The sequence below is a fragment of the Scyliorhinus torazame genome, chromosome 13 (genome assembly GCF_047496885.1).
Source record: "Scyliorhinus torazame isolate Kashiwa2021f chromosome 13, sScyTor2.1, whole genome shotgun sequence".
NCBI lineage: Eukaryota > Metazoa > Chordata > Chondrichthyes > Carcharhiniformes > Scyliorhinidae > Scyliorhinus > Scyliorhinus torazame.
Window position 1 is genome coordinate 20,108,239 of NC_092719.1, and position 20,269 is coordinate 20,128,507.

Genomic DNA, 20,269 nt, shown 5'->3' on the forward strand with positions numbered 1-20,269 from the left:
AGCTCTTTTTTTTTTTAAAACAGGCATTGCCAATAAATGACGTAACCACAAAAACTTATAAAACGTAAAGAATAACGTTATCACTCGGATTTCCACTGTGTAAGCACTCTCTGCATACATACTCACATGTAGCAGAAGACCTCGAGACATCAATAATTTGGTGGGTAGCTCTCTAGGGCATCAATTTTTAAGTGATGATTGCAGTTATGTATCAGTGAGTTGACAATCCTCTGGCTTGTTTTTTTGTGATCAGCTGGGTGCAGAAACCTGCAAACCAAGGTACCAGATAATTTAAGATTCTAGAGTTTCTCCATGCACATCTCTCTGGGGAAACATCCAACTTCCACAAAGTTGTCAACTGCACTCAGCACTTGATTTGTGGCACTGTATGTATGTTTACATAGATGATTTGGAGTTGGGGACCAAGTGCAATGTGGCAAAGTTTGCAGACGACACTAAGATGAGTGGTAAAGCAAAAAGTGCAGAGGATAACGGAAGCCTGCAGAAGGATTTGGATAGGTTAGGTGAATGGGCTAGGGTCTGGCAGATGGAATTCAACGTTGCCAAGTGTGAGGCTATCCATTTTGGGAGGAATAACAGCAGAATGGATTATTATTTAAACAGTAAGACGTTAAAACATGCTGCTGTGCAGAGGGGCCTGGGTGTGCTGGTGCACGAGTCGCAAAAAGTTGGTATGCAGGTGCAACTGGTGATTAAGAAGGCTAATCGAGTTTTGTCTTTCATTGCTAGAGGGATGGAGTTCAAGACTAGGGAGGTTATGCTGCAATTGTATAAGGTGTTGGTGAGGCCACATCTGGAGTATTGTGTTCAGTTTTGGTCTCCTTGCCTGAGAAAGGACATATTGGCACTGGAGGGAGTGATATATTTCCAAGTCACTAGGTTGATCCCAGAGTTGAGGGGATTCGATTATGACGAGAGGTTGAGTAGACTGGGACTGTACTCATTGGAGTTTAGAAGGATGCGGGGGGATCTTGTTGAAACATATAAAATTATGAAGGGAATAGATAGGATAGATGCGGGCAGGTTGTTTCCACTGGTCGGGGAAAGCAGAACTAGGGGGCATAGCCTCAAAATAAGGGGAAGTAGATTTAGGACCGAGTTTAGGAGGAACTTCTTCACCCAAAGGGTTGTGAATCTCTGGAATTCCTTGCCCAGTGAAGCAGTTGAGGCTCCTTCTTTAAACGTTTTTCAGAAAAAGATAGATACCTTTCTAAAGAATAAAGGGATTCGGGGATATGGTGTACGGGCCGGAGAGTGGAGCTGAGTCCACAAAGATCAGCCATGATCTCATCAGGCTCGAGGGGCCAGATGGCCTACTCCTGTTCCTAGTTCTTATGTGAACCAAATTCAACAAGGACCTGACACAGCCTTCTGCCAAGTATTGCTCCTGAGTTGGTAACTGCTCACATTCCTGCTGTGATGGGCAGTACTACAAACTGGGTTATAATTCTGACAAGATCTCACTTAGGTATATTTTTGTTAATTCTTAGCATGATGGCAACACTGGCAATCAAGGTGATCATTTCTAGTTGCTCTTTTAGAAGGTCCTGATGGGCTTTCCTCTTGAAAGCTATGTGATGAAGACATCCCCACTTTTGTTAGAGAGTGAGTTCCAGGGTTTTGACTCAGCGACAATTAAGCACCGCTGATATATTTCCAAGTCAGGATGGTATGTAACTTGGAGGGGAACTTGGGATGATGGTGAGGAGGGCAATCTGGGCATCTTTAGATATTAGATATTACACTGCAACCTGTTTAAAAACTGTAGTTCCATTATTTGCTGGAGAAGTTGAAATCTTCAGTTCTGACTGCCAATTGTAACAGATACTACAAGGACACAATCTGTCAGTGAACCTGAGAACAATATGCAGTGAAAAATTAATTCGGTCTATGGTTAGGGAAGCTCAATCTAATGAGAAAAAGGTAGAAGGGAGGTGAATTATTAAGTATGATAGCCTCAAAATTCAATAGAATAGATATTTGTTGTGTAAAAATTTGAAATTACATATGCTTGGACTCTTCTAAAAATGTACTAGCACTGCACTAGCACTGGTTAGCACTGCTGCCTCATGGCAGCGAGGACCCAGTTTCGATCCCGGCCCGGGTCACTGTCTGTGTGGAGTTTGCACATTCTCCCTGTGTGTCTGCGTGGGTTTCACCCCACAACCCAACGTTGTGCAGAGTAGGTGCATTGGCCATGCTAAATTGTCCCTTAATTGGGAAAAAGTGAATTGGGTACTTTAAATTTATTTTTAAAATGTTTTTAAATTGTACTGACAGTTGGGGCGGGGGGCGGGGGGTGGGTTGGTGTTGGTATTTACAAAATTGATTGCAAGTCTGAATTTGTCTTTCTAGTACTGACTGGAATGATTATGTGGTCAGTAAAACTAGATATAAATCATCTATTTGTTATTAGCAACTTCTTTAACAGAAATTATGCTTCAAACATGTCAGTGTTATCTTGTTATATTACTTGTAAAGACATACTAATTAATTATTATGACAATGTACATCAGACAGCCACATTATACTGCTGCATAAGACCAAAAGACGTAGGGGCAGAAGTAGGCCATTCAGTCCATCAGGTCTGCTCTCCCATTCAATGAGATCCTGCTGGTCTGATATAATCCTCAACTCCACTTTCCAGCCTTATCCCATAACCCTTGCTTCCCTTACTGATTAAAAATCTGTCGATCTCAGCCTTGAACATACTTAGCATCCCAGCCTCTTCAGCTCTATGCGGTAAAGAATTCCACAGATTCCGTACCTCTGAGAGAAGAAATCCCTCCTCATCTCTGTCTTAAATGGGTGACCCTTTAGTCTGAGATTATGCCCTCTAATCATATGCACTGCAGTCATATGTGGAGTAACAAGGGGTGGCACTGTGGCACAGTGGTTAGCACTGCTGCCTCACAGTGCCTGGTTCAATTTTGGCCTTGGCTGACTGCCTGTGTGGAGTTTGCACTTTCTCCCAGTGTCTGCGTGGGTTTCCTCCGGGTGCTCCAGTTTCCTCCCACAGTCCCAAGATGTGCAGGTTAGGTGGATTGGCCATGCTAAATTGCCCCTTAGTGTCCAAAGATGTGCAAGTTAGGTGGGGCTATGAGGTTACAGTGATAGGGTGGGGGGAGTGGGCATAGGTATGGTGCTCTTTCAGGATGGTGGTGCAGACTCGATGGGCACTGTTGGAATTCTATGTACTAAGTATCAGCGCTGTAAGAATTACTCCCAATGAGTATTCTGAGACTAAAGGTGTGTTTATTTCGATGTTCCAGGAACAACAAAAAAACAATTTTCCAATTTTGAGAGTGAACCACAAAGTGATAAAACGTCAGTTAAACTGACCGCTAAAGAGAAGAATTCGCAGAAAAGTAGCAGGTAATGTTAGACTATCTTTTACACGTGTAGGGAATGATAACAACGGAAAGGAGGACCATTCGGCCCATTGTGCCTGTGCAGGCTCGTTGAAACAAGACTCCCAACAGTCCTGCAATTTGTTTTTCCGCCTGGAATGCAGTGGATGTAGTGTACATGGATTTTAGTAAGGCATTTGATAAGGTTCCCCATGGTAGGCTTATGCAGAAAGTAAGGAGGCATGGGATAGTGGGAAATTTGGCCAGTTAGATAACAAACTGGCTAACCGATAGAAGTCAGAAAGTGGTGGTGGATGGCAAATATTCAGCCTGGAGCCCAGTTACCAGTGGCGTACCGCAGGGATCAGTTCTGGGTCCTCTGCTGTTTGTGATTTTCATTAATGATTTGGATGAGGGAGTTGAAGGGTGGGTCAGTAAATTTGCAGACGATAAGAAGATTGGTTGAGTTGTGGATAGTGAGGGGGGCTGTTGTCGGCTGCAAAGAAATATAGATAGGATGCAGAGCTGGGCTTCCTCCGGGTGCTCCGGTTTCCTCCCACAGTCCAAAGATGTGCAGGTTAGGTGGATTGGCCGTGATAAATTGCCCTGAGTGTCCAAAATTGCCCTTAGTGTTGGGTGGGGTTGCTGGGTTGTGGGGATAGGGTGGAGGTGTTGACCTTGGGTAGGGTGCTCTTTCCAGGAGCCGGTGCAGACTCGATGGGCCGGGTGGCCTCCTTCTGCACTGTAAATTCTATGATAATCTATGATTAATCTAAGACAACATCGTGGGCCGAAGGGCCTGTTCTGTGCTGTATTTTTCAATGTTCTTCTATGTTCTATGAATATTGTTGCCTTTTGAAAGTTATTGAATCTTCTTCCATTGGTCTTCCAGGCAATACATTTCAAATCACAGCAACTCGTTTCATTAAAAAAAAATCTCATCTGTTCTTGGATTCTTTCGCCAATTGTCATAAATCGGTTTCCAGCACCTCAACCTGTATTGACAACCATGCTTTATTTCGAATGGATAAATAAAGCGAACATCCATACGCCAACTTCTTTTTCACTCGTAGCTTCAGCAGAAAGTAACTTTCCACTCAGTTAAATGAGTGACAGGATTGTTGTCCCCGGTTTGCCGGCCCTCCGGAACCGGCGGCGTCCCAGGCGTTGTCCCGGCAACCGCCGCCCGCTCGTCCTCCCCGGCAACGGCGACCTGCGTCACCCTGCAATAACCCGCGCTCCCATTGGCCGCTTTCAAAGACACCAACCAATCGGGATAGCGTTTGAATGTGAGCGGCGGTTAATCGTGGTGGATCGTCCAGTGCTTTAAATTATTGATTGTTTGATTGAAGGAGCCGGGGGCGGGGGGCAGATTGGTGAAGATGTCAGTGAAGAGCACCATCGGCAATCCTCAGGTACAGTTAGTGTGTGGCGGAGGTGGGACAGTCCAGCAGAGCCTGGGTTTGCCGGCCTCGGGCAGGGCTGCGCGGGGGGGCCCCGGCGTCCCCAGGGCCGGCCCGGAGACCCAGAGCTACAATCCCACTGTGGAGGCCCGTGCCGCCCATTGCACTCACCCTCTGCCCTGGTGGTGCCGTTGTATTTTGCCCCTGTGGTGCCTTCTGCCCCAAGTAGTGCCTTTGCCATCTACCTGTGGTGTCCCTGCCCTCTGCCACACTGCCTGTAGTGCCCTTGCTCTCTGCCACCCCCCTGTGATGCCTTTGCCCTCTGCTGCCCCCCCTGTGGTATCTTTGCCCTCTGCCACCCACCGTGGTGCTTTCACAATCTGCAACCCCTGTGGTGCCTTTGCCCTCTGCCACCCACTGTGGTGCCTTCACCCTCTTCAACCCCTGTGGTGCCTTTGCCCTCTACCACCTGCTGTGGTGCCTTTGCCCTCTGGCATGCAGTGCATGCCTTTGCCCTCTGCCACCCCTCTGTGGTGCCTTTGCCCTTGGCAACCCCCCTTCCCCCATGGTGCCTTTGCCCTCTGCCACCTACCCCATGGTACTGTTGCCCTCTGCCACCCTCTATGGTGCACTTGCCCTCTATCAACCCTACAGTGCCCTTGCCCTCTGCCACCCCATGGTGCCCTCTCCTCTGATGCAGCTGCGATTCCATCAGTCTCTACCACCCTTGTGGTTCCCTTACCTGCCATGCGCACCCCTCCTCCCCAGAGTGCCTTCCTCCCTCACAGTGCTACCCCAGTGGTGCCTCCACACATGGAGTGCTTACCTGCCCCCACACAATGCCTTCCTCCCTCCCTGCAGTACCCCCACCCCACCCCATTGCACTCACCCCCTGCCCTGGTGGTGCCCTTGCCCTTTGCCCCTGTGGTGCCCTCTGCCCCCAGCAGTGCCCTCAACTTCCATGCTCTTGCTCTCTGCCATCTACCTGTGGTGTCCCTGCACTCTGCCACACTGCCTGTAGTGCCCTTGCTCTCTGCCACCCCCCCGTGATGCCTTCACCCTCTGCTGCCATCCCCTGTGGTGCCTTTGCCCTCTGCCATGTGGTGCCTCCCTGTCCATAATGTGCCTTACACCCCATGCAGTGCCCTCTGCCCTGCAGTCGTGGGCTCCTCCTCACATACCCTGTGCTCATGCCTGTGCCCTCAAATCTTCTTAACATCTTTCTTCCTCTCTCTGTCTCTCTCTACTCACTCCCTCTCAACTCCTCCCTCTCACTGTAACTTGGTCTTTTTATTATAATGATGTTTGTTATTTGATTTTTTTTCTCCATAGTTTCTGAAGAAAAGAGTTGTACCAAATCCGAAGTATCGATATGTTCGGGCACGAATTGATACCGGTTAGTGGGCTGAATTGTTGCCAATAGTTACAATTTTAGGACTGGTCATGAAAGCATTAAGGGAAAGATGAAAAACAGTTTCTCCACACAAAGCTTTATCAGGATGTGGAATGTATTCTGAAAAATAGCTCATGAAACCGAGTTAATCCCAACATTTAAGAGGAAATTCGGGAAACCCTTCAAGAAAATTACTAAATGGCACTAAATCACTAAAGCAGAGAAATTGAATTAGAATAAACAGCTCCTGTGATGATCCAGCACTGGCAGAGGGACAATGGACCAAATAGTCTCCTTTTATGTAGCAATTTCTATGCTAACAAAATGGAATGAAAAAACATGCTACAAGCTGGTAATGCAATCTTCTCCTACTGGCCCTACAAAGAAATTAAAATCTTGAGCCTTTCTTCCCGAGTTCAGCCAGCTAAGAAAGCCGCAGTGGCTTCCCCATTAAGGTCAGAGCTGAAATTGTGGACGGAGGTCAATTGGACTCCAATCTCCATATTTAAGGAAGGGCCCCACTAACTTTGGGCAGGTAACCTTGTCACCCAGGTTTCCATTGGGTAGGTAGGATTTAAAGTTTTTATGTTGGATTTCATCACATACCATATATGCTTGAACTTTCAGCCAGGATGTAAAATGGTCACAATGAGTTGCTCATTAAATTCAGTGGAAAGGAGAATGGGGTGAGGTGTATAATGGGCACCCAATCTGATATTGCCCATTTTGCACCCTTAAGAGTATCACTGTAATGGGGTACTACTGTAATTGTAAAACTCCTGGTCAGGCCTTATTGTGTCCAGCTTTGGCAACTTCAGCTTACCTTGATACACTGCCCTTGGAAGAATTTCAGTGATGGTTTATCGGGATGATACTGATAAAGAGATTCATTTATGAGATGCATTAAATTTAACTTGTATTCCCAAAATATGAAAACGTTTATGGATGATCAGATTTAAATGTTTAAAGAAGAAAATTGATAGGGTGGTTAGTGAACAAGGCTTCCCTGCAGCATGGGAATCTAAATACAAGGAGGCATAAAAGCTAATCTGATTGAAAGTAATTTCGGGGAAAATTGTAGTCACACGAAGGATTGTAAGAATATGGAACACACTGTTCCTGAAGGTGTTTTATGCAAAATCATTTGAGGCATTTAAAAGCCAGATAGAAACTTACCTGAAAATTGGGTATGAAAGGATATGTAATGGTGGCAGGAAATTAAATTAAAGACATAGAGATATCAATGTATTTTGCCACATCTGCAACATTTTCTTTTCGGGTGAAGATAAATGCAATGTACTCATTTCACACCTCAACCATGCTCTTTGCCTTCATAAGAAGGTTTTTTGGCGCACAATTAGCCCCACCCTTTCTTTGGCTTCATCTTCTTCAGTTCTCTGCTCGAAGGCAAGGCAAACCAACAGCGCCAGGGCCAACCCAATGGGTAGGACAAGGAGGCAGATCCAAAATCCACCCCAGCTGGAACGGGCATCCAATCTCATGCTGTTGGCTCCAATCTAATCCACATTGGCCGTCCAGCCAACTAAACCAACTGACCTCCAAGTAGTCCGCGTTGCTGTATCAGTATGCATTTTTACATGCATGTTGTATTCCCGGAGCTATGAATAATGATGGTAGGGGCTCCATCTTCTTTCCGTCGCGTAGATGACCAGAAATCGCCCCTGGTTCTATGTTGGAAGTATTTACAGGTTGGTGCTCAACCTGTTTGGCCACATTATGAACTGACCTTGGCCATCAGATACTGGAGTGGGATTGAATCCAGAGCTTCTAGTTGAGAGGTAGGGACAGTAACACTGCACCACAAGACCTTCTTCCTTTGACTACCGTTTTATTATTCCTATGTTTATAAAATATTCTTGTGTTGGTTAGTAGTCTTTGTGTACTTTCTGTATTTGTCTTGGTTCTCTACTGTATTGCAAAGCTTACATTTGATGTGAGCCACGTCTTACTGTCCCATTTCACTTTCTTGCTATCTTTTGTCATCTAGGGAGATCAACCTTTGATGCTCTTTTTGCTCACCTCCCCAAAATTCTGGGAATGTCTATTCTGTACCTGAACACCTGAATCATCTCTTCTTTGAAAACCTCCCATTGTTCACTTGCTGTCTTGCTGACCATTTTTTCATTCTAAGCCTCCTGGACCAAATCCCCTTTCAACTCACTGATGTTATACACCTCCTCTAATTAATTAATTTTATGCTTAATTGGGCCTTGTCCTTTTCTACAACTAATCCAAACTTAATGCTTTACATTAGGGGCTGTTTAGCACAGGGCTAAATCGCTGGCTTTGAAAGCAGACCAGCAGCACGGTTCGATTCCCGTAACAGCCTCCCTGAACAGGCGCCGGAATGTGGCGACTAGGGGCTTTTCACAGTAACTTAATTTGAAGCCTACTTGTGACAATAAGCGATTTTCATTTCATTTCATTTTCATTTCATTTTGTAATCACTGTTCCCCAAATGCTTCCCCACTAAAACATGCTCCATTTGTTCCACTTAACTCCTTATACAGTTCTGCTTCCTTCCTCATTGAGTTACAACTAGAAGTTTCCATATACACATTTCAGAAATGCCTTCCCCAATACCTTCTACACCATTATGACCCTAGTTACATTAGGATAGTTGAAATACCCCATGAATGAGCAGCAGGAAAATTAACTTTCTCTGAAAAATAATAAAGTAGTTTCAGTTAATTCTATTTTTAATAAAGCACTTTAGTATTACAAAACAAGTGAGATTTCAAACATAACCTCACTATGAAATCAGTTCTTGTGCTACTTTTGCTATCATCCAATGCAGCAAGAAATAATTTTTCCCTTTAAAAAACTTTAAAGTTGAATTCTCAAGCATTGTGATTTGGTATGGTATTAGTGCTGATGAGCAGGAGCTTGACAATTGCAGTACTCACTGGCGCGAAAGGTCACTCAGCTGTTCCATGTGTGGGGAACGCTGAGGGAGCAGCGAGACCACCCAGGACCTGACCTGGGCAAGGCCAAATTGTGTGGCGCCTACAAACGGCCTAGAAGGAGCAACGAGAGGAGAGGGAGGACTGAGAAAGCCGCGAGAACACCGAGGACCCAACCTGGGCGAGGCCTACAATAGGTCCAGGAGGATTAGCGAGAGGAGGGAAGCAGCAGCAGGAGCTTCGGGGACCCAACTTGGGCGAAGGCCAGATAACACGGGGTCCCCCAAAAAAGGCCCAGAAGGAGCACTAAGAGGATTAAGAGCACTGAGGCAGTGGCGAGAGCATAGGAGATCACCACGCTGGCTGTGTCCAGAGAGTAACATCACACTTCAAAAACGACATCACTGACAGGCAGGCTGATGACTGGTGGATGATGAATGTTTGTTAGATCCCGTTCTGGTCTCCAGTCGTCTCCGATTTCCCTGTCATTGGGCCCAGACCATGCTCCGTTGGGACCATGTGGTGGTTGGTGTGCAATGACCACCCCATGTTAAAAGAATCCATGCACAGACATCTTCCACCCACCCAAATTTTGGGACCTGGAATGTCAGGACCCTTATGGACAACCCCAATAGCAACAGACCCTAACGTTGCAACACCATCATAGCCTGGGAACTCCGGCGCTATAACATCAACATTGCCGTCCTGAGTGAGACAAAACTGGTAGGAGAAAGCCAGCTTAAAGAACAAGATGGTGGATACACCTTCTTCTAGAAAGGCAAACCAGAAGATGAACACCGTTTCTACGGGTTGGCTTTGCCATAAAAATCAAATTGGTCAGAAGTCTCAACAATTCCCCTGAGGCTGTAAGCGCCTCATGACCCTACGGCTCACCCTGGCCCAGAAGCAGCACATCAAAGCCGTCGGTGCCTAAGCTCCAACCCTAAATGCAAAGGACGAGACAAAGAGGCCTTCTGCCCCAGCCTCAACCAAACGCTATCCCACATCCCATAGGGAGACAAGCTGATTCTCCTCAGTGGTGACTTCAGTGTCAGAGTCAGAAGGGACGCAAATCTTTGGAAAGGCGTGTTAAGCAGGAAAGACGAACCCTAATGGAATCCTCCTCCTGACAAAATGCCTAGAATATAACCTTAGAACCATAGAAAAGTTACAGCACAGAAGGAGGCCATTCAGTCCATCTTGCCCATGCAGCCTGAGGACACGCAGGTGCACCTTCCTGCACCCAGTCGATAGCCCTGTTGCTTACAGAACCTAAGGTGCAGATCCAGATACTTTTTAAAAGAGTACGGGGTCTCTCCCAACTTGGGCAGCTATTTCTAGATTTACCCTCTGCGTAAAAAGGTTCTTCCTCATGTCCCCTCTACACCTTCTGCCACTTACCTTGAATCTATGTCCCCTGGTTCTAAAATTCTCTATTTTGTCCTGTCCACTCTATCTCTTCCCCACATAATTTTGTACACCTCAATTAAGTCATCCCTCAGCCTTCTTTGTTTCACGGAAAATAACCCCAACCTAGCCAATCTTTCCTCGTATCTACACTTTTCTAACCCTGTCAACATTCTTGTAAACCTCTTCTGCACTCTCTCTGAAGCAATTACGTCTTTCCTGCAATGTGGTGACCAGAATTGCACACAATACTCCAGTTGTGGCCTCACCAGTGTGATAGCGAACCCCCTTTTCCACCCGCGAGACAAGCACTGGCACCTAATCATCGTCTGAGCAAGAGACCACAAAGTTGTCTGCATCACCCCTGCCACGACCAGAGCCGAGAGTAATCATAGAATTTACATTGCTGAAGGAGGCCCTTCGGCCCATCGAGTTTGCAGCGGCCCTTGGAAAGAGCACCCTACCAAGCCCACACCTCTACCCTATCCCCGTAACCCAGTCACCCCACCTAGCCTTTTTGGGACACTAAGGGCAATTTAGCATCGCCAATCCACCTAACCCACACATCTTTGGACTGTGGGAGGAAACCGGAGTACCCGGAGAAAACCCACGCAGACACGGGGAGAGCGTACAGACTCCGCACAGACAGTCACCCAAGCCGGGAATCGAAACTGGGATCCTGGAGCTGTGAAGCAATCCTGTCTACAATCTCCATCAACCTGACCCCAAACCGGCAGAGGCAGAAAATATTCTACCATAGGAGACTCCAGGTCACTGGACTCAAAAGACCCTGAGAAGACCTATTCAGTCGCCGCTTTACAGCCAACCTGGCAGCAACCAATGAGCCAGAGCCGCAAAGTACCCAATCCACCGTAAAAGCCATCATAGTCAGCACCTGTGAAGAGGTGTCTGGTCTTTTAACAAGCAAACACCAGTGACTTCTGGTGGCAGCTATGAGGTGAGCAGTCACACACGAGATGGCTCTACCTGGGGATTATTTTTTTTGGGGGGCCCTTTCTGTCTGATTACCGGGTAATTTTTGGGAGAACATTGGTACAGTTTGACAGAAATAGATCACGTCTGGCGAGTGATGTCTGGTGGGTACAACACAAACCATAGATCGGGCTAGAGATGTTTGTCCGATTCAGAAGGCTCTCGGGCATCAGAAGGGGGAAAAATGGCCGAGGGCACTGTGGCACTGTTGCCCCCTCAGTGGACGAGCCAGAAGTTGGTGGACTTCTTGTCGGGTGAATTTAGGAAACGGCGATTGAGAGCGCTGTGACATCTAATTCGGGCACCCTTTGACAGGTTGTATCAACGGGTGAGGTACAGGGGATGAAGATTGAGCAGGTACTCACTGGTCACGGCGATTGGATTGGCCCTTTGGAGGCAATTGTCATGTTGCTGGCAGAGGAGCGAAAGGTGTTAACGGCTAAGGCCGATGACCTGGAGAATCTCTCCAGCTGGCAGAATTTAAGAATTATTGAGCTGCCTGAGGGCCTGGAAGGAAAAAGTGCCACTGATTACGACTCTAAGGTATTTGGAAAGTTAATGGGGGAGGGAGTCCTCTTGACCCCTCCTGAGTTGGACCGGGTCCATTGGTGGCTGAGACAGAAGACAGATTGGGGGAAGCCACCACGGGCAATCGTAGTCCGATTCCATCGGTACCTGGATAAGGACTGGGTGCTGAGATGGGCAAAGGACAATTGAGAAGTTGATGGGAGAGCCATCCCATCAGATTATCAGGACATCGGGCAGAGTTGGTAAGGAGGCGTATGGTGTTTAATAAGGCCAAGGCAGCGCTCTACGAGAGCAATGTACGTTTTGGGATGGTGTACCCAGCTCATCTCTGGGTTACCTTCAGAGACCGAGACTACTATTTTGACGCACCAGAAGACTTGGTTAAGAAACATGGATTGGGAGGGAAGTGTTTGAGGACTATGGTCTTGCTTGCATGGTCATTTTTGAGTTCTTCTGTATTTGTATCTTTGTGTAGAATGGTTATAAAGTGGGAGAGGGCACATTGTTATATGGCTTGTTGGTGGGGGTTGAATTTGGGGTTGTTTACTGTATTGTTGGAACTCTCGGGAGGGGCATTGGTTGTGGTTCTTTGTTTTCTTCCTATGATGTTTGGTATTAAACTGAGGTATGTGATGAGGGGCTGTTTGTTAATCCATTGTGTGAAGGACTTTGATTTTTACCCGAGAAGGGGGGGGGGGGGGTCCACCCTGCTAGTAGTTTAGCTAGTTCACAAGAGCGGAGTGGGGTAGATGGCTGCAGTTCATCGCCTACAGCAGGCGGGGGGGTCTTTTGTTTCTTAAGATAACAAGCTTAAATTATTTTGATTGTTTTGCTGGAGTTAAGGAGGGGGAAGGTTTTTTTTTGGTTCTTGGTGGGTTGTTTGTCTGATGCTGGGGGTGGGGGAAGGAGGGGAGAGGTGAGAGTGAGGATGAGGGGAGGGGAGGAGTTCGGGAGTGGTAGCTTGTTGACAGGGCAGGTTCCTTTGTTTTGAACTGGCTTGACGGTGGCCACCTTGGTTGGACCTGGAGCTAGGGTAGGTTGTGGCTCTGCCGGATTGCCTCACGGTGGGTGATATGGTTGATTCTGAGGCGGGGGGGGGTCTGCCACACATGTGCTATTAGTGCGCGGGGCAGAGAGGAGAGGGGTGGGGCCCTGACGCCAAGGAAACCAACACGCACCTCAATGCCTCATGTGCCAGACCGCGCAAAGGTCAGGATCACCTACCTTCACGTGGTCTCTGAGGCATCGAGGTGCCTGGATGTTATTGGGATAAAAAAATCACATCGAGGGAGGGTGAATTACAGTAAGTCGACTCAACACTACCTCTATCACTGATCTTTGTAGAGCACTGCTATGTATTTAAAGAAAAGAAAGTGCTGGAAATACTCCGGTCAGGCAGCATCAATGGGGAGAGAAGTAGAGTTAACATTTCAGAATTGTTGAAAGGTCATTGATCTGAAATTTTAACTCTAGTTCCCTCCTTCTATACTGATGGAGTGCAGCTGACAATACATTGCACATTATTCTGGTCGCCACACTACCAGAAGGATGTGGAGGCTTTAGAGAGGGTGCAGAAGAGATTTACCAGGATGTTGCCTGGTATGGAGGGCATTAGCTATGAGGAGCGGTTGAATAAACTCGGTTTGTTCTCACTGGAACGACGGAGGTTGAGGGGCGACCTGATAGAGGCCTACAAAATTATGAGGGGCATAGACAGAGTGGATAGTCAGAGGTTTTTCCCCAGGGTAGAGGGGTCAATTACTAGGGGACATAGGTTTAAGGTGTGAGGGGCAAGGTTTAGAGGAGATGTACGAGGTAGGTCTTTTACACAGAGGGTAGTGGGTGCCTGGAACTCGCTGCCGGAGGAGGTGGTGGAAGCAGGGACGATAGTGACATTTAAGGGGCATCTTGACAAATACACGAATGGAGGGATACGGACCCAGGAAGTGTAGAAGATTTTAGTTTAGACAGGCAGCACGGGCTTGGAGGGCCGAAGGGCCTGTTCCTGTGCTGTACTTTTCTTTGTTCTTTGTTATTATTAAGTTTCAGCAGGGTTCAGTTCATAAATCCTTGTTTTTATGTGGAAACAGCGCTTTTTGCTGTGGGCGTGAAACAAAAATGCTGTATAAGTAAACCTGAATCATCATGCATCTATTTAACCATACCTTCTGCTTTCTACTTCTTGTGGCCATTCTTTTCTTTTACCTTTACTTTCATAAACCCTAATTTGAACATCAAATCTGTTAGTGCTACTTCATGAAAATATTTTTTGAAAGAAATAAATGCACTGGATTCCTTTTGCATCTGTACAGTTTCTTGTTATAATTCAATTAAGTTAATCAAGTGTTTAGGACAGTTTTGAACTTCATGTGAAAAGGTGAATGTTTTGTTCACATTTTTCATTATTAGATTTACTGAATGTTTGAAACTTAATTTGAAAACACCCACTCATGATGATGTACATGTATGAAGCATTGGATTTGCATTTTCCATTTGTGTTTTAGATTTGTGCAATAAAGATGTAAAGCTATACTTCAGATTGGTGGGCATTTTTCCTTTTGAAATGAAAATCCGGATTTTACTGCCAAAATACTGATTTTTGGTACCTGGAATACTGATTTCTGTTGGGAAAGGTTGGCAGCTCTGTATAATAGTTAGTGGGGTGTTGGCAAGCATGCTGGTGGTTTTGGTTAACATGTATGCGGCGAATTGGGATGACTCTGAATTCATTAAGAAGGCACTGGCTCCTATTCCGGATCTTGACTCGCATTCGTTAATCATTGGTTGGGGGAGGGTTGCTGTTGTTGGAGCCAGGCTGCTCTCAGCGACCCCCGTGGGGGTTGGACACCACGCTACTTGCTAATAAGGGATTTTGCAAACGGGTACCCTCTGCTAATGGAGAGTATGTGGAGTTCAATAAGAACAAGGCGGTCTCGCCCTCCACACCCTGGAAAGGATTGAAGGCGGTCATCAGGGGGCGATAATTTATTTTAAGGCATATAGGGATAAATCTGGGAGGGTGGAGAGACAGAGGCTAGTGAATTCCATCCTTGATTGCCCCAATGCCGGAGCTATTGGCAGAGAGAAAGAAATTACCGATGGATTTCGAGCTATTGTCAACAGGGAAGGTGGTGGGCCAACTTTGTCGCCCGAGGGGGACGTTTTATGAGTATGGGGAAAAGGCTAGAGGTCTGTTGGCTCACCAGCTGAGGCAGCAGGCTGCCTCCCAGGAGATAGTTCAGGTCAGTGACTCGGGTGGCGGGTTAGTTCCTGCTGCAAAGGTCAATGAGGTGTTTGAAACCTTTTATCATGGGCTATGTAAGTCTGAGCCTCCAGAGGAGGATTCGACAATGTTTCAATTTTTGGATGGGTTGACCTTTCCGGAGGTGGAACGGAAAAGAAGGCAGGAGCTGGAGGCTGAAGGCGCCGATTGGACTGGAGGAGATCATGGACTGGAGGAGATCATCAACTGTTTTTGGTTAATGCAGACAGGCAAAGCACCAGGTCTTGATGGATTCCCTATCAAATTTTATAAACCGTTTGCTGGTCTGCTGGTTCCACTTCTGCTGGATATGTTCAATGATTCTCTGTCCCAGAGCTGTTGCTGGCCTTGCTGGTGCAGGCATCGATCTCCTTGATCTTGAAAAAGGACCAGGATCCCACAGAGAGTGGGTCATACAGACCCATTTCTCTGTTAAATGCTGGTGCTAAGGTGTTGACAACTCGTTTGGAGCCCTACCTGCTGGGTGTTATTTCGGAGGAGCAGACAGGATGTGTTAAGTGCCAGCAGCTGTCAGCCAATATTGGGAGACTCTTGAATGTGGTGCTGTCGCTCTCCTCTGTGTCCGAGCCTGAGGTGATTATCTCGATGGACGCGGAAAAAGCATTTGATCGGGTGGAGTACCTTTTCAGGATTGTGGGGTGATTTGGGTTTGGACCAAAATTTATATCCCCACTGGGAGTGCCTGTACAAATGCCCTGAGTTCGGTGTACTTTCAACAGTACAAGGGTACGAGACAAGGGATGTCCACTGTCCCCATTGTTGTTTGCCTTAGCAATTGAGCCGCTGGCCATTGCGCTAAGATCGTATTTTAAGTGGAGGGGGATAGAGCAGGGAGGGATGGAGCATAGGGTGTCCCTGTATGGAGACTATTTGTTATTATATGTTACGGACCCTCTCTCCAATGAGGGGGAGATAATGGAGATTCTCCGGAAGTTTGGTTCCTTTTTAGGGTATAAATTAAACTTCGGTAAGTCTGCATTTTATGCAGACGTTTTCTCCGGCTAAGACTAGCTTCCCGTATCCGGGTGATCCATGCCTGGGTCACACTCCATCAACTTTTCTAATCTGGTGGATGGGGTGAAGGCTGATTTGAAGAGGTGGGATGCCCTTTCTTTGATCTTGGCAGGAAGAGTTCAAATGATGAAGTTGAATATTCTCCCTTGTTCCAGTGACTCCCAGTCTTTCTTTCGAGGCTTTTTTTGGTAGGGTCAATAAGTTAATATCTTTTGTTTGGGCTGGTAAGACCCCTTGGGCTCATAGGGCATTTTTGAAAAGGGGTAGACGGGAGGGGGAGGGGAAGGGTGTTGGTTGGCACTACTTAACCTGATGTGTTATTACTGGGGGGGAAAATATTGATTAGGTGAGGGGGGTGTTTTAAGGATCTCTACTCTAAACGGGGGTGGATGGAGGAGGCTTCTTGTATAGGATCGAGTCTGAGGGCTCTTATTACTGCTCCTCTCCAGTTCTCTCTGCTAAGATTCTCATCGAGCCCAGTGGTAATAGCCTCTTTGAGAATCAATTCAGGCAGCATTTTAAATTAGGCTCTATGTCGCTGTTGGCGACGATTTGCAGGAACTGTAGGTTTGTTCTGTATGGTCTAGATTCACTGTTCAGGCCTTGGAAGAGGGAGGGTTGAAGAAGTTTAGAGATATGTTTCTGGAGGGTAGGTTTGCTGAGCTAGGAGAGATTTTCGAGAAGTTCCAGCCGGCGCCTTCGCATATGGATAAGGTCCCATCCTTGAACAAGTTAGGGGAGGGAAGGATCTTAGACATTTATGGGCAGATGTTGGCGACGGAGCAGGCTTTGCTGGAAGAAGTAAAGGGGAAGTGGGAGGATGAGTGCAGTTTGGTCTTTGGGGGTGGGGTGTGGAGTGAGGCTCTTCATAGAGTCAAATTCACCTCCTCATGCGCAAGGTTAAGTTCAAGGTGGTGCAAAGGGTGCACTTGCCCAGGGTGCATATGCGTCCGGGCGGGAAGGCGGGATCGGGGTATTGAGCTTGATCAGCCATGATAAGAATGAATGGTGAAGCAGGCTCGAAGGGCCGAATAGCCTCCTCCTACTTCTATTTTCTATGTTTCTATGAATCGGTTTTTCTCGGGGATGGAATACGTGTGAGCAGTGTTCTAGGGGGCCAGAGAACCACACGCACATGTTTTGGTCCTGCCCCAAGCTTGTTGATTTTTGGATTTCCTTTTTTGAAATAATGTCAGTGATTCTGGGTGTTAGGTTGGAGCTGTGTCTGATGGTGGCAGTTTTTGGAGGGTTGGACTTGCCGGGGCTGCAGGAGGGGAAGAAAGCAGATGCCTTCACCTCTCTAATACCCGGAAGCAAGCCTTGTTAGGGTGGAGGTCCCAGTGCCGCCTAAGGCTTTGGCTTGGTTGGGGACCTCGTGGAATTTCTGCACCTGGAGAAGATCGACATTGAGAGTTTTGGAGGATGGGTTTTATTCAAGGTGGCAGCTGTCCATTTCATTTCCTTTATTATGGAACTGGATACCGTCAGCTGTTTGGTCCTGCCCCAAGCTTGTTGATTTTTGGATCTCCAATTCCAGCACCAAGCTCATCGTCTACAGAGCAGCCGTGTTCTCGCCCCCCCTGTATGCATCAAAAACATGGATAATGTATAGCAGATACCTCAAATCCCTGCAGAGATATTACTAATGCTGCCTCTGTAAAACCCTGCAAAACCACTGGCGGGATAGGCATACCAACCCGGGTTCGAATCCTGGCCTTGGGTCACTGTCCGTGTGGAGTTTGCACATTCTCCTTGTGTCTGCATAGGTTTCACCCCCACAACCCAATATGTGCAGGTTAGGTGGATTGGCCATGCTAAATTGCCCCTTAATTGGAAAAACAATAATTGGGTACTCTAAATTTAGTTTTAAAAAAGGATAGGCGTACCAATGTGAGTGTACTCTCCCAGGCCAATATTCCCAGTATTGAGACATTGGTCACGCTCGACCTGCCGTGATGAGTGGGACACATTGTCCACATGCCTGACAGAAGACTCCCTAAACAAGTTCTCTACTCCGATCTCCGCAATGGCAAACAATCAGTAGGGGAACACCGGAAATGCTACAAGGATACTCTAAAAGCCTCCCTAAATAAATGCCCCTTCCCGGAGTGGGAGCAGGTCATCCTCCACCCTAAGAGACTGCCAAAGAAGAAGTGCTGAATTATATATTTTTTAAATTTAGAGTACCTAATTATTTTTTTTCCGATTAAGGGGCAATTTAGTGTGGCCAATCCACTGAACCTTTGGGTTGTTTGGGTGAAACCCACGCAGACATGGGGAGAATGTGCATACTCCACATGGCCAGTGACACAGAGCTGGGTCACTCAGCGCAGCAATCCCAGTGCTAACCACTGCATCACATGCCGCCCCTTCTGAATTATATTTTAATGTTGGTGTCTCTAACATGTAATTATTCAGACTGCTGTGAATTATTCTGATTTAAATACTTTTGTTTTTACAGGGTACAGCCTTTCAAAGTATATGGAAAAGATTGATGAGTTAAGAAGAAGTAAGTGATGATTTATTTTCCACTGAGAAATAATTGCATTAAGGTGACAAGTGGTGAATGGTCAAAAATGTTACATGACACAAATGTTTGCAATGAATAGAGAGCTTAAATGAACCACTGTGGCTCTCCTGATTAGTTGTGGCACTGACCCTTGGCAATAGATTAGATATTATTTCAATTCTTGGGCTGCAAAGTGATGGATCTAGCACAGGAGAGACAACTGGGGCATCTGAAACTCACTAAATGGGTCAGGTAAGAAATAACTTGTATATAACGTATTTTCAAGATATCCCATTAGATTGTTTTAAAGTGTGGTCACTTGTTATACAGGAAAATTAAGAACACACATCAGAGCCCTTGCTAGGTGGAGCATTCTTGTTCTGTGCCTCTATCCCCCAGCTCACCCATGAGACTCAAGACAAAAAAAAACCTGTAACTCTTACTCTCATTTCTCCCACCATATGCACAACAGTGCAAAAAAAAAGCCAATTAATTTAGGGAATTACCCTTACCATGTAGTCAAAGTGTACAGTGGCTTCACAAAATATAAATGTGAATGTAAACATATAAAAATGCAATAAAAGGGGGGGGGAAAATTAACTTATTTCTGTCCTCCAAGCACCATTTTGCAACCTGGATGGGTTAACAAATTAACTACTTGCCCAGGCTTTCCTAATGTCATGCTGTAAGTGATTGCTAGGGGAGACTAGAGCATGCCTGGGTGACAAATCCTGGTTTCTCCATGACTTAGGAGAACTGTATATTGTACCTAGGACTGCTATTTTGCAATTAAAATTGTTTTATAAAGCTCTTCGCTAGAAGGATTGCACAGTGAGAAGAATGCCACTCTTTTCTGAGTGGTTTGATGTCAGAAATTCAGCACGGTGGCGCAGTGGTAGCACTGCAGTCTCACGTCGCCGAGGTCCCAGGTTCGATCCCGCCTCTGGGTCACTGTCCGTGTGGAGTTTGCACATTCTCCCTGTGTTTCCATGGGTTTCGCCCCCACAACCCAAAGATGTGCAAGGTAGGTGGATTGAACACACTAAATTGCCCCTTAATTGGGAAAAATGAATTGGGTACTCTAAATTTAAAAGAAATAAGAAATTCACCATGATAGCCAAATATCTGAGCAAAAGGAATATTTTTCCTTTTTTTTTTGTAAGTTTTGTTTTCCAGGGATGAATTTTAAATAACTTTTTCTGTTGAACTTCTCTGAATGTGACCAGTGATTTGACAAAAGGCAATTTATCAAGAGTTGTAAACCTGTACAGGTACTTTCCCCTTGGTGAAAGGAATTGAAGACTGACTGAAAAGATGCCAGATTTTCTCATGGATAAGCAACACTGCCTCCTTTTGTTAACAGCTAATTGCAATGGTCAGCACAGTAACTTCACTGTGTCCCATGTAACCAGAGTGCTTAATAGATGGACTTCAATGAATGCCC

The 20,269-nt window shown here is 46.3% G+C and overlaps 1 protein-coding gene across 2 annotated transcripts in view; it reads left to right on the forward strand.

The window, feature by feature from the left end:
- Positions 1 to 3,323: 3,323 nt before the first annotated feature.
- cep41 (centrosomal protein 41) overlaps positions 3,324 to 20,269 on the forward strand; it is a 64,852-nt gene continuing 47,906 nt past the window's right edge. The window contains exons 1-3 of one of the 2 annotated variants that reach the window (XM_072471128.1): positions 3,324 to 3,396; positions 6,107 to 6,170; positions 18,778 to 18,825. In XM_072471128.1, coding sequence (XP_072327229.1) covers positions 18,798 to 18,825 — 28 coding nt within the window. In that variant the 5' untranslated portion in view covers positions 3,324 to 3,396; positions 6,107 to 6,170; positions 18,778 to 18,797. Of the gene's footprint in view, positions 3,397 to 4,628; positions 4,787 to 6,106; positions 6,171 to 18,777; positions 18,826 to 20,269 lie in introns of those variants that run through there. The other variant, XM_072471127.1, reaches the window with a different exon arrangement.